The following is a 13,701-nucleotide window of genomic DNA, read 5'->3' as shown; positions in this document are numbered from 1 at the left end:
GTAATACACACCCCACAACTGTGACACATTCATTTCTCACTCATGCCACATTTTCCCGGGGGTCAGCTGCAGCTCTTTAATGAGTCCTCTCCACTCTGAGACCCAGCCTCTGTTTAACGGCAAAGAGACTTTGCTAAAATACAAATCTGACCGTAAATCTCCCCTTCTGCAAACTTGTAAGAGCTGCCCATCGACAACCAGGTCATGTCCAGACTCATCGTGGCTCAGGTTACATCTGGCTCCTGCTTACAATGCTATCTTCTTCTTTCACCAAACTCTATGCACCAGCCCTTGAAAGTTAGCTACAGTTTCCCAAACGCAGTCAACCCTGTCACCTGATGGTCAAGTATATTCTCTGTCCTCTTCCCAGGATGCCACTGCCCAATCTTCACCCTGGCTGAATCTTCTACTCCCTCAGATCTCTGCTTGTAGTTCTCATCTCCAGCAGAAGCATGTCCTAGTTTCCCAAAACTGGGTTACATGTTGCTTCTCTGTACTTACATAACACCTGTGCTCACCTGTCTCAGCATTGAGCACACTGCATTGCAGTGCTTTCCCACCAAACAGAAAGCTCCTTGAGGACAAGGCTAGACCTTACTCACTCCTTGTATCTGGGTGCTGAACCCTGTTCCTGGCACATAGTAAGTGCTTGATAAATAATTGTCAAATATGTAAATGAGGAGTTAGGTGAATGATCATAATATTTTAAAGACCCTAGATATCTTACCATTTTTTAGTAGACATTTGAGAGTCTGGCCAGCAGGGTTCCTGGTCCATTTCGCATCTAACATATGATGGCCTTGTTAAGTCCCTTCACTTCCCTGAGCATTTGATTGTAATATAATGAATGAAACTAAGACTTAGCTTAAGAACCATGATTCTATTATTTTAACTGTGTTGCTTTGAGATACATATTTACATTTTGCAGAGCTCTTATCTTTTATATTTATTTTTTTTACATACAAATGTTGCTTTTAAGATGGTCTGCAGTCCATAACCTTATTTGTATGTGTGGTATTCCATGCACAGACCCTAGAATAGCCACTTTGACTTTTCTGACTTTGTTAGCTGTTTTGGCATTGTCTAGACATGGCCTCACTTGTGTTTAGGAATCTGACATTGCTGTATTGCATTTATAAATGTAAACAGACCCTACAGTTTATGTAGCTGTCCCTCATGCTGAGTGGTGTTTGACCTACAGAAATCATATAAGAAAGAATACCTTGCCTTCACCATCTATCCTTCCAAAATAACAACACTGTCAATGTACTTTTGTATGTCTTAGTCTAATACACATTATGCTTTTTCCTAGGGTTGGACCCAGCTGGGCCAGGTTTCCACAACACTCCAGATGAAGTCAGGCTGGACCCCTCAGATGCCAACTTTGTTGATGTTATCCATACAAATGCAGTTCGCCTCCTCTTTGATCTTGGTAAGTTTTTTTTGTTGTTGTTTTGTTTTGTTTTTTAACAGACAATAATAAGCAGCATATATTTAGAGTGTACAATTTGGTATCCCAATCTCCCAATTCATCCCCCTCCAACCCTCCCCGCTTTCCCCACTTGGTGTCCATGTGTATTTTCTCTACATCTGTGTCTCTATTTCTGCCTTGCATTTCCTCTTTCATAGTTGTTAGCTTTTGCCTTAGGTATTGAGGTGTTCCTATACTGGGTGCATATATATTTATAATTGTTATCTCCTCTTCTTGGATGGATCCCTTGATCTTTATGTAACGTCCTTTCTTGTCTCTTGTAACATTTTTTATTTTAAAGTCTATTTTATCTGATATGAGTATTGCTACTCGAGCTTTCTTTTGGTTTTCATTTGCATGGAATATCTTTTTCCATCCCCTCACTTTCAGTTTGTATGTGTGCCTAGGTCTGAAGTGGGTCTCTTGTAGACAGCATATATATGGGTCTTGTTTTTGTATCCATTCAGCCAGTCTGTGTCTTCTGGTTGGTGCATTTAGTCTGTTTACATTCAAGGTAATTATCGATATGTATGTTCCTATTACCATTTTCTTAATTGTTTTGTTTCTGTTTTTGTAGGTCCTTTTCTTCTCTTATGTTTCCCGCTTAGAGAAGTTCCTTTAGCATTTGTTGTAGAGCTGGTTTGGTGGTGCTGAATTCTCTTAGCTGTTGCTTGTCTGTAAAGCTTTTGATTTCTCCGTTGAATCTGAGTGAGATCCTTGCTGGGTAGAGCATTCTTGGTTGTAGGTTCTTCCCTTTCATCACTTTAAATATATCCTGGCACTCCCTCCTGGCTTGCAGAGTTTCTGCTGAGAAATCAGCTGTTAACCTGATGGGAGTTCCCTTGTATGTTATTTGTCGTTTTTCCCTTGTGGCTTTTAATAATATTTCTCTGTCTTTAATGTTTGTCAGTTTGACTACTATATGTCTTGATGTGTTTCTCCTTGGGTTTATCCTGCCTGGGACTCTCTGTGCTTCCTGGACTTGGGGAGCTATTTCCTTTCCCATGTTAGGGAAGTTTCCAACTATAATCTCTTCCAATATTTTCTCAGGCCCTTTCTCTCTCTCTTCTCCTTCTGGGACCCCTATAATGCGAATGTTGGTGCGTTTAACATTGTCCGAGAGGTATCTTAGGCTGTCTTCAGTTCTTTTCATTCTTTTTTCCTTATTCTTTTCCGCATCAGGGATTTTCACCATTCTGTCTTCCAGGTCACGTATTCACCCTTCTGCCTCAGTTAATCTGCTATTGGTTCCTTCTAGTGTATTTTTCATTTCAGTTATTGTGTTGCATATCTCTGTTTGTTTGCTCTTTAATTCTTCTAGGTCTTTGGTAAACTTTTTGATCTTTGCATCCAGTCTTTTTTCAAAGTCCTGGATCATCTTCACTATCATTATTCTGAATTCTTTTTCTGGAAGGGTGCCTATCTCCTCTTCATTTAGTTGTTTTTCTGGGGTTTTATCCTGTCACTTCATCTGGTACAATGTCCTCTGCTTTTTCATTTTCTCTATCTTTCTGTGGCTGTGGTTTTCAGTTCCACAAGACGAAATACCTGATCTTGGTAATTTTTTAACACAAACCAAAACTACATTGAAGCATGGAGGAGAATTTTAGAAGCATTTATCCTGCTTGTTTTTTTTTTTGTTTTTTTTTTTTAATTTCAGGTGCTGGAACTATTAATGCTTGTGGTCACATTGACTTTTACCCAAATGGAGGGAAGCACATGCCAGGATGTGAAGATTTAATTTCACCTTTATTTAAATTTGATCTCAATTTTTATAAGGAAGGTAAATACTTTCTAAAATATGAGGACTGCTGTTATAAATTCATTGAGCTCCCTGCTTGGCCAGAATCCACATCCTTTTGTATATAATATAATTTAAAAATATATGTTAGCCCCTAACACAGTTGCAAGCGTGAAGCTCCCACCAGTTGTGAGATCCGCAAGGTCAGGGTCAACGTCTTAGTTACCTTCGTAGCCCCAGGGTCTAACAGAACGTCTAGCAGGTTGTGCTCACTAAATATGAACAAGGAGGTTGTATTCACCCAACAGATATATACTGAGTACTTACTGTGTGCCAGGTATTATTCTAGGAATAGCAGATGTAGGAATGCATACAAAAGACAGAAGTGTCTCCCTGATGGAGCTAATAGTCTAATTTGCTAGAAAAACAATACTAGAATAAGTGCTAAGAGACAAAACAAAGCATGTAATGGGAATATGATGTGATGGTGACAGTGGTGGTGACGTAGGGGAAGGAGGTTTTTGATAGTGTGGCCAGGAACTCCTTACTGAAAAGATGACCTGAAGGAGTTAGCCATGAAGATACCTGGGGGAACGGCAGCCCAGGCTGAAGGGTATGAATAGCAAGTACAAAAGGCCTGGGGCAGGAGCCTGTGAAGTTCATGGCAGTGAGGAGCCTATTGTGGCTGAAGTGAAGTGAAAGGCAGGAGAGTAGTAGGACATGAGGTTAGAGAAGGAACAGGACAGAGGGCAATAATACAGGGCCTTATAGACTTTTAATCAAGTGAAATAGGAGCCATGGGAGGATTTTGAGCAGAAGAGTGATGTGGTTTGACTTGCTTTTTAACAGAATCACTCTGAGTCACAAATTAAATTAATCACAAATTAAACAAATAGTGTTTAACCTTTTATAGTGGTTTCCAATAATAATAATAATATCTATAAGGCACTTAGTTATAAGACACCAAAAAGTTATTATTTGGGAGTTCCATTCCTCCCTATCTCTACATATCATCATGTAAATAATGAAATAGACCATGCATAATATATAATAATACACAGTAATATAATGTATGAAGACATGATAATAAATATCTGGATGATTCTAAATATCCCATAACCTGATCCCATGTGGTCAGAATAGCTAGATGATGTGATTATTTTATCTTCTGTTTGGCTGTTGTAGAGGAAAGATAACACAGATCATGACACTGAGAGTAGCTCAAATTTCCTCTTCACTAGAGATAAGTTACAAAGTTTTAATATCTGTTCTGAAAGAGTAAATGTAATTGGAAATATGTTTGCAGTGACTACTTAAAAAAAAAAACTGGTGAAACCGCAGATACTCAAAATGAGAATTAAAGCCAATTCTACTTAGTGCAGGTAAGCAAAATTCATTCAAAAAAGGCCTATTATAAAACTTATCTCTCTCATTATTTGCCATATTATGATTTAAAATTAGTTCTATTAGGATAAAATATAGATCATCAGACTCCTTTACATAACTATATTAAGTGTTATATACTGAGCACTTGAAATTCTGTAAAAGAATGAATTCAAATAAAACATACAGTTATCATAAGCTATCATTTTGAGATAATTCCTACAACTTTATTGGATTAAAAGCACATTTATCATTCATGTTAAGTCTTTAGATGGCTTTTGAGCTTCAAGATATTCTATTTTACATTATATTTATTACTAAGAAACCATTTACTTTTAAAATTCATAGCTCCCTATATTCTAGTGAACATCTTGTCTAAATCGCTTAATTAATAATGAATATACTCATAAATCTGTATGTAAAGAAACCTGATATAAGGGAGGTCCTCTTTTTGAAAAAATGATGCCAATTCTTTATCTCTGCTATGTTGCATTTCTGAAATTATGCTGTCTCAGTTATCTAGTGCATAGTGAACTATAGTGGTTTAAGAGAACAATGGTTTTGTTGCCCATGGCTCTGAGGCTCAAGATTCAGGCAGAGTTTTGCCGAGATTCTGCTTTGCGATGTGTCCGTTGGGTGAACGCGTGTGATTGCATCCAGCTGGGAGCTGGACTGGGCTAAACTGGGTGGGAACATCCAAGATGGCCTTCTATGTCTGGGGTCTTGGTACTAGCTCTCCTCTCTAGGTGATCTGTTATCCTTCAGAGCCTCTCTCCCCAGCCAATTAACCTGAATTTCTTAACACGGAGGCTGGGTTTCCAAGAGGGCAAGAGTAGATGCTGGACGGTCTCTGAAGACCAAGGCCCTGGAACTTGTACAGTGTGAGTTCCTCCACATTCTGTTGGTTGAAGAAGTCCCCAAAGTAGCCTGTAACCCAGAAGGGTAAAAAAAAAAAAAAAAAAAAAAAGAAGAAGAAGAAGAGTAAGCTCCATCTCTTCAAGGGAAGAATAGTAACATGATATTGCAAAGGGATGAGGACCTAGGAAGGAGTGATTCTTTGGAGATTCTTTGGAGGCCACTATTATAGATAAGTGATTTATCACATATACTAAAACCAAAATCTGGTTTCTCAAAGATTAGCCAAGCTGTGTAGGTCATTGAAAGAACAGTCCATACCAAAGAATAAAAACGTTATTATGTAAGGAAAAGAGAGCATAAATGATTGGAATGCTATGATAACTTTAGAATGCACAAATGTACTTTGAACTTTTCTGTGTTATTGCAATAATCCTACTAGTGGCAGTAGTGTTATGCCTGACAATGACAAAACTAATTTGTATGTAGCATTCTTTACAATACCTTCAATGTGTCACACCTTAAAACTCAGCTGAAGGTGTACACTGGTTAACCTTGCTAGCTGTTTGATGATTGAATAGGAAGGAGTTAGGTTATTCCTGCAGAAACAGGGAGACAGAGAATTAATTTGTCTAAGGTGGAGATGCTGGGTGCACAGTGATACTTAAAGCTCTAAGTGCTTATGTCAGAGATCTGAAAAGTGTTGGGGATATTAGTGTCAGAGCAAGGTCACCTACATTTGCATTTGTTTATTTACCATGCTTGAATGTCCCTTTAGAGTCACACAAAGAATTCTTTGGTACAAGAAAATGTAATATTGGTAAATGTGCAATATCCAATCCTACATACAAGGTCTGGTGACCCGGACCCAAATCAAGAAACTGTCATTTAAAGTTACTTTTTCCAAGAAATGGTTCATACTGTCAATTATCAGTTAATCAGTTCATTGCTATCGGTTAATTGGAAATTGTTTTCACAGAAGTGTCTTCCTTCTTTGCTTGCAACCATGCCCGAAGTTATCGCTTTTATGCTGAAAGCATTCTCAATCCTGATGCATTTATTGCGTATCCTTGTAAATCCTACAGATCTTTTGAAGCAGTAAGTAAAGCATTTTGCAGTGTAATTTAATTAGCAAGTCATTTTTTGAAGCATGATCAGCCAACTAAAAATTAGAGCATTGAGTATGTGCAAAAAATGCATCTGCCATTTTGGGAAATAATAGATTCTTTCTGTGCTGAGTCCTGAACAGTAGCTGGGGTTGCTGGAGGGCTTAAATAACTAAACCAACTATTTGTGTTCTGATTGTTTCAGCTCTTTTGAATTATATCCAATTTTGTGTTTTTGGCCATTTGTTAGGCAGTAATTAGATGCTACTATGTAATAGGGCAAAAATTTTTGTGTGTTATGTATTTTAAATGTCATCCTCAAAGACGCCCCGAGAAGGCTGAACCAATCAATAGCTACAATCAAACATGTTACTATTTACTTGGAGCATGAAAGTTATTTTTATTAAATTTTAATTATTTATACAGAGCGGAACTGAGGCATAGATAGCTCACAGGAGTTCCATGCAGATCAATACATTATAAAATACCAAATCTGATTTTGCTTGAGTCATAAAGCACATAGTACCAGATCCAAGCTGAACATATTTTCATTTGGTTATCACTATGAAAAGGAGAAGGAAAATCTGTTTTGTAGTGGGAAGTGGAAATATTTTCCTGCTTGTGCTTTAGAGACCTATCCTGTTTTATCAGGGTTGAAAAGTGTGGGGTTTCCAGCCGAAGTGTGTTGTAAGTAATAGCATTTTGTGAATAAGTACAGTGTTGGAACAGGAATAAGTATTTCCCTCCTTTTACAGAGCAAGGTGAGTGAGCCCTCAGGCCTTCTTCTCAGTTTCCTGAGCAAGTTGGTCCTTACTCATAACGTGGCTGGTGAACTGCCGTTCTTGGAAAGCTTGCCAGCGAAGCACTGGCACTTCCCCAAAACCTCCTTCAAGCCCCAGATGCTGCTCTGAATGGCTAAAGGGATCCTAACATTTACTATACCAAAGGCAGGTGGAAGCAGGTGCTCAGAGTCACAGAGTCACAATATATTCAGAGTTAGAGGGGTTCAATCTGCTAAACTGGAGAACCATAGGCTCCTAGGCCACGTGGATGCTAATTATGACAACAAACTAGAGAGGATCAAGTCAATTTCCTTGATATGCTTTATTGTACTTTTACCCAACAGTCGTAAAAAATGAGATGAAATTTTTTAAAATAAATAAAATAAAATAAAATAAGAAGGGGTTTTAGTGCCAGGCTGTCTGATTCACTTTCTTTCTCTATCACTTGATAGACATGCAACATTGGACAAATTGTTTACTTCTCTGGGCTTTAGTTTCCTCATCTGCTAAATAAGGAGACTAAAAGCATTATCATAATAAGGGAATTGGTGAGGATTAATTGACCTAAATGCATATAATGTGCCTCAAACAGTGCCTTGCACATGATAAGCACTGAGTAAATATGAGCCCTTATTATTTTGTTAGTATTTTTATTCATTAAAAATGGAGTTTTAAGTGGGATGTTTTACTATACTCCTAGCCGAAGTATCTGTAGTTTATAAATCTAAATGTTCAAAACCTAAAATAGCAAATACTCCAACACTGCTACCCAGATTTTTTAAAGTTAATTTTTTGTTGTTTTGCTTTAGATTTTAAAACATACAGATAAAATTGAAGTACTTTATATTTCTTTCATGCCCTTCCCTAAGGCAGACTTTGAAGCAAGTCGATATACATATATCATATAAATAGTATCATACTGTAAGTGTCTTTCTGAATTTTTTAAATTAAATTTTATAAATTTAAGATCAACATTAATGTGTATAGATCTATTGTATTTATTTTGTAGGAATCGGCCACAATTTATTTATTCATTCCCCTACTAATGTGCATTTTGGTTGTTTGCAGCTTTTGCTACTAAAAGCAATTCTGCAATAAACACCTTTGTATATCTCCCTATGTACTTGTGTAGAAGTTTCTTTATGACATATAATAGAAGTGAAATTGTGAAAGCATATGTGAATTTCCATCTTTATTATACATTACCAAATGTCTGTCTGCAATGTCTGTTAATTTATATTCCCATAAGAAGCAAATGAGAATTCCCCACTCCATGTCTTACCAATACTTGGTATTGCTAATTGTCTTAATTTTTGCAGATCTGCTGAGTATGAAATTATATGTTGCTTTAATTAGCACATTCCTGACAACTAGTAAGATTGAGCATCTTTTTACATAGTATTGACTATTTGAGTTTCCTCTTCTGTGGATTGTCTATTCATATCATTTACTCATTTTTCTAACAGGCCCTTTTTCTTTTCCCTCAGTTGTTTTTGTTTTATTATGTTTTGTTCTTGTAAACAGGCAGAATGGTCTGTTAGGCAACTTAGTCTTTTTTAAATGCATATACTTTATTTAGATTCCAAAGATTTATTATAGTTTAATAATACATCCTGAATTTATTGAAGGTCAACATTTCTAATTACACTTCGAATTACCTCCTATTTTCTGTCATCAGGGAAATTGCTTCCATTGTCCCAAGGAAGGCTGTCCAGTGATGGGTCATTTTGCTGATAGATTTCACCTCAAAAAAATGAAGCCTAATAGACCATATTATTTTTTAAACACAGGGATTTTTCCCCCATTTGCCCGTAAGTATCGTAGCTGAATTTCATTGTAATGCTTTAAGGCACTTATCTTTAAAAATTTAACAGTTTTTACTGAGTGTCTACTAAATAACTAGGCATTGGGCCAGACTCCGAGGAGGTGGTGAAGAACAATACGGTGAATTTAGGCCAAGGGGCAGGCAGGAGGAAAAAAAACAAAAAACAAAAAACCAAGAAACAAAACAAAACTCAGTTTCAATCCTGAGTAATAACCTTTCTGTTGGGAGATGCGCAAAGCAGGAACTTCTGCAACCAGGTCAGGGAAGCCTTCTGAGGGAAGGTGATTTCCAAGCTGACTCCTGGAAAGTAAGTAAGAGGGAGAAGGAGACGGAGTGTTCCAGGCAGAAGGAACTGCACATGAAAATGCCTGGAGATAAGAGAGAGCTGGAACCACCAAAAGAAGATTCCCCTGCAGGGATTGTAGAGACCACGAGGCAGGTAACCTGAGACGAAGTGGGAGAGGTAAAATAATGAAAGAGTGCTTCATGTGGGAAGTTTGGGCTTTATCTTTGGGCAGGTAGAAGAAAAAGGAGCTGGGTGAATGGATTTGAGGGATGCAGAAAATGGAGCAGTCAAGGATGATTCTAGCTGGGTGGATGACATGCCGCTTGCTGAACTTGGTAACACAAGCAGAGAGGCTGGTTTGGAGTAGGTTGATGGGCTCAGTTTCTAACGCGTTAGATCTGAGATGCTGTTAGGACTTGGGTGTGTGCAGTTAGATATGGGTCTCAGCCTCTGGAGATCGCTGTGGTCTGCAGTTACAGATTTAAGTGTTTAGGCAGTAATCTAAACTATGAAAGTGGACGATGTAATTACCCGAGAAGGGTGTGTCAAATGAGAAGAAAGAGAGCAGAGAAAGAGGCCCCTGTGACAGAGACTGAAAAACGGGTAGAGAGAGAAAAGATAAAGCTGTGTGGGAGCCAAGGAAAGGAAGATGATGAGGAAGGGAGGATGCATTCACTGCACCAAATATGCTAAAAGGTCAAATGAGACAGGGGCCCAAAGGGGCTCTTGGGATGAGGCACCACTTCCATCATTAATAAGTTTGGGATTTCAGTGGAGAGGTGACAGTGAGAGCCAAATTGCAGTGGAATGGGCAAGGAGGAAAGGGAGCTCTTTGGCAATGATTAACCTTTTTTCCTCTTTCAGATGCTTTTCAAACAATTTTATGAAGAATTGCATTTTTTCTGTGTTATTAAGCATACAACAATTTCAGAATTCAGAAAGAAAGATCTGTTTAGCTCTAGATTTTTTTTTTTTTTAAGTTACACTTAACCATTTGCAAGGAATTTACCCTATTGGCAGGCTTTGTGCTGACCCAGACCTATAATAACTGGGCATTCCTAGCACATAGCCCTGCAGGAGAGGAAGGGACAATTCACTTTGCCTCTAAGTCATTTTAAAAGCACAGACCTTCTTGCTCAATAGTTTTTCTAGATTATTTTTCTGGGTTAGTCTTCAAACTATGGCAAATTAAAACTTGGCTGCAGAAAGCATACACACCGCAGAATACAAATTTAATGGGTGAAAGGACACACATTTTTTTAAGTCATAAAAATGTCTGGAAAACTAAAGAATTTTATTTAAAAATATTATTAAACTATTTACATTTACAAAACCAAAATATGAATGTTTATATGTTTTTTAAAATATAACTTCTCACCGAATTCACTCAAGCTATATAAAATTGTATTTTTCTCATGAACATGAATAGCCCTGTCCCACTTTAACCCTGAAAGTTGTCTTTACATTAAAGTAGCCAGGATGTCATGCTTTCCACATGTTTTTAATCCTTCTTTCTCTTTCTCTTTTTTCTTTATTTCCAGGTTGGAGGCATAAATTGTCTGTGAAACTTGATGGAAACAACGTCACTCAAGGAAGCATATATCTCCGTGTAGGTGGAACGACTGGGAAGATGGGGGAGTTCAGGGTTGTCAGGTAGGCAAGGTCCAGGACCTGAAAGGTAACAGTGCTGTACTCAGTTCTCAGTTCATCTGGCTCAGTAAGGCTCAGTCTCTTGTTTTCCTACAATACCGCCAGCTATCATGTTATAGTTAACTTTTCTTTTTACTTTATATTTTCCAAATATAAAATATAAATCATAATATCAATTTTCTCCACAGTTCCAGCTACAAACAGAAAATGTTAGGAAATGATACATGAAAATACAGATTAAATAATAAAGCAAGTAGGAAAAAATTGACAGGGAACAAGATATATTTTTAATCCAGTCCACTAATGTTATAAAAATTTGGGCAGATCTCTTTATTTTTATAGATTCCATATGAAATAAGACATTTATATGAATTGCCAAATTTCCAGTAAGCTCTCTGAGTAGTACCCACAGATATATGGTATATGTTAGGACAGTCAAAAGTAAGAATAATTCAGTAGAGACATTCACTGCGCATGTTGGGCGAAAGTCCCCTTTTATCTTGAGTTTTCCTTAATCTTTTATTTGATCAGCCTTAGGATTTTTGTATTACATCTTTTACTTTCATCGCTTAATTCTGCAATTCATTTCAGAATTAGCATCGTACATACTAATTAGATGTCACCATTTTGCAAACTGATGAACGGATTAGATGCTTTGCCTCTGTGATTTGCAGCATCTTCAAATACTGGGCAGAAGCACAGAAAGCAGAGATTTTGCGGTTGTCAGTTGAGGGCTGCATCAGATTCATCACTCTGGCAGCACTGGTGCTCATCACCTTGCCTTGGTGCAGCAGCCTGGAAAGATGGGTTCAGTCAGCGATTGTCTGGATCTTGGTTCACGCACAGGCTGCAGCCCGTGACTTCTAGCTTCATTCATCTTCAGCTCTGTCATGTTATCCTGATTCCACTGCCCTGCATTAAATAGATCCCGCCCTTTCCTCCCTTCCTGACTTTATGCATGATGTTCCCTGTTCCAAATACCCTACCCTGTGTTAGCAGGTCTCATATCCACTTGCTCTTCATGTCTCCATTAAACTATTCCTCTGAGAATAGTTCAACACAATCTTGTGTCTGTGGCTCTGAGGCCCACAACACACGCTCTGCCTAAGGCAGTGGGGTTTGTGTCCCGCACAAAGGCAGCTGATCTGGGGCGGATGGGGAGAAAGGTGCGGCTCTTGCTCTTTCTAAGATTTGTGAGAATGTTGTGACATCTCTCTACTTCTTTTGCTAATGTCTAAAGAAGCTATTTGTAATGTCTTTGCATAGTTATCCAATCCTCTTTTTTAAGAATAATTAAGCATTTCAGGTCTACAGTAGATGTCTCATCTTGAAATGAAGTCAGCTAAATCGATTTGTACGCTAGCCTATCCCCACTCTTCAGTCAGGCTTTAAGAGCGTGGAGTCACTGTAGATTATATTTTGGTTATTTGGGTTTCCAATGACACTGTCATGAAGGGCTGCACTGTGTGTGCACTGAGTGAAGGCAGTTCCTGGACCAACAGGGAAATTAACCCCTAATAACCTGGAGGAAAATTTGTCTTGTGGTAATTAAATCAATTAATTCTACCTGTAAATGGAATAAGACAGGCCCTAGGAATAGCAACGTTCATTCATGCATTCAACAAACATTTAAATGCCTGTTTTACACCAGCAATTGTTCTAACTGCTGGGGAAACAGACACAGGTCCTACTCTCATGGAGCTTATCTTCCAGTTAGAGGAGACAGACAATACATTAACAAAGGAATAAAGAAATAGCAGGAAGAAAGAAATCTCATCTGGTCTAATTTTGGCTTGCATAAAATATGCCTTATATCTCAAGATAATCCACGTCTCTCTGCTCTATTTCCACAGTCACCAAAACATCTTTTTTTATCATTACGTTGGTTACTCAGTTCTTTTTATACAGGTGAAGAAGTTTAGGAGAACATTTTGGTTAATAAAAGGGAAGCATTTCACCATTGTGAGCTGATAAACAGGCTTCTAGTTTTTATATGAGTTTTGTGTGAATTTAGTCTATCATTGATGGTTTGATCATTGGTGTCAGTAAAATCTAATTTCTAATACCACAAAGCCAGAACCAGATCTTTCATTATGGAGAACTCATCCCCTAAAAGTCACCTAGTCAAGCTTCCCATTTACCTCACCCTTTTTTCAAGCTTCAGAATCATGCTATTCTGAGGGGTTGACCAGTGTGAATGGAAAGAATAAATCTCCTATAAGCAAATGCCAGGAAATGAAACTTTCTCTTCCATGGTACACACAGATGTTGTCTTCAGCTTTAACATTGTGAATACCCAGTGCAAGCTTATGAGTCTTATTGTTTTGTTTACAGTGGAACACTGAAGCCAGGCATGACTTATACAAATTTAATTGATGCAGACATTAATGTTGGAAACATTACAAGTATTGAGTTCTTTTGGAAAGAACTCTCATTTGAACATTCTCAGAATAAGTTGGGAGCAGAAATGGTGATGGATACATCTGGAAAATATGGATCTGAGTAAGTCTTACTTTTTCCTTTGCATTTTAAAACATAGTTTAAGCTTTGTAAGTGACATTTAAAACCCATATAATTTGAAATTTGAAAATAATATAAGAAC

General features: G+C 37.7%; 1 protein-coding gene across 8 annotated transcripts in view; it reads left to right on the top strand.

The window, feature by feature from the left end:
* PNLIPRP3 (pancreatic lipase related protein 3) overlaps positions 1-13,701 on the top strand; it is a 79,761-nt gene that overhangs the window by 27,606 nt on the left and 38,454 nt on the right. For 7 of the 8 annotated variants that reach the window (XR_009054026.1, XR_009054025.1, XR_009054027.1 and 4 more), the window contains 6 exons: positions 1,313-1,432; positions 3,132-3,254; positions 6,430-6,548; positions 9,017-9,149; positions 10,991-11,102; positions 13,434-13,601. Coding sequence is in view for 2 of the 8 variants with exons in the window: in XM_057737328.1 (XP_057593311.1) it covers positions 1,313-1,432; positions 3,132-3,254; positions 6,430-6,548; positions 9,017-9,149; positions 10,991-11,102; positions 13,434-13,601 (775 nt within the window). In the remaining 6 variants the exon portion in view is untranslated. The remainder of the gene's footprint in view (positions 1-1,312; positions 1,433-3,131; positions 3,255-6,429; positions 6,549-9,016; positions 9,150-10,990; positions 11,103-13,433; positions 13,602-13,701) is intronic. The other variant, XR_009054028.1, reaches the window with a different exon arrangement.

This window comes from Hippopotamus amphibius, chromosome 5 (assembly GCF_030028045.1).
Source record: "Hippopotamus amphibius kiboko isolate mHipAmp2 chromosome 5, mHipAmp2.hap2, whole genome shotgun sequence".
NCBI lineage: Eukaryota > Metazoa > Chordata > Mammalia > Artiodactyla > Hippopotamidae > Hippopotamus > Hippopotamus amphibius.
Note: the sequence above shows the minus strand (reverse complement) of the source record. Positions and strands in the feature narration are given on the sequence as shown.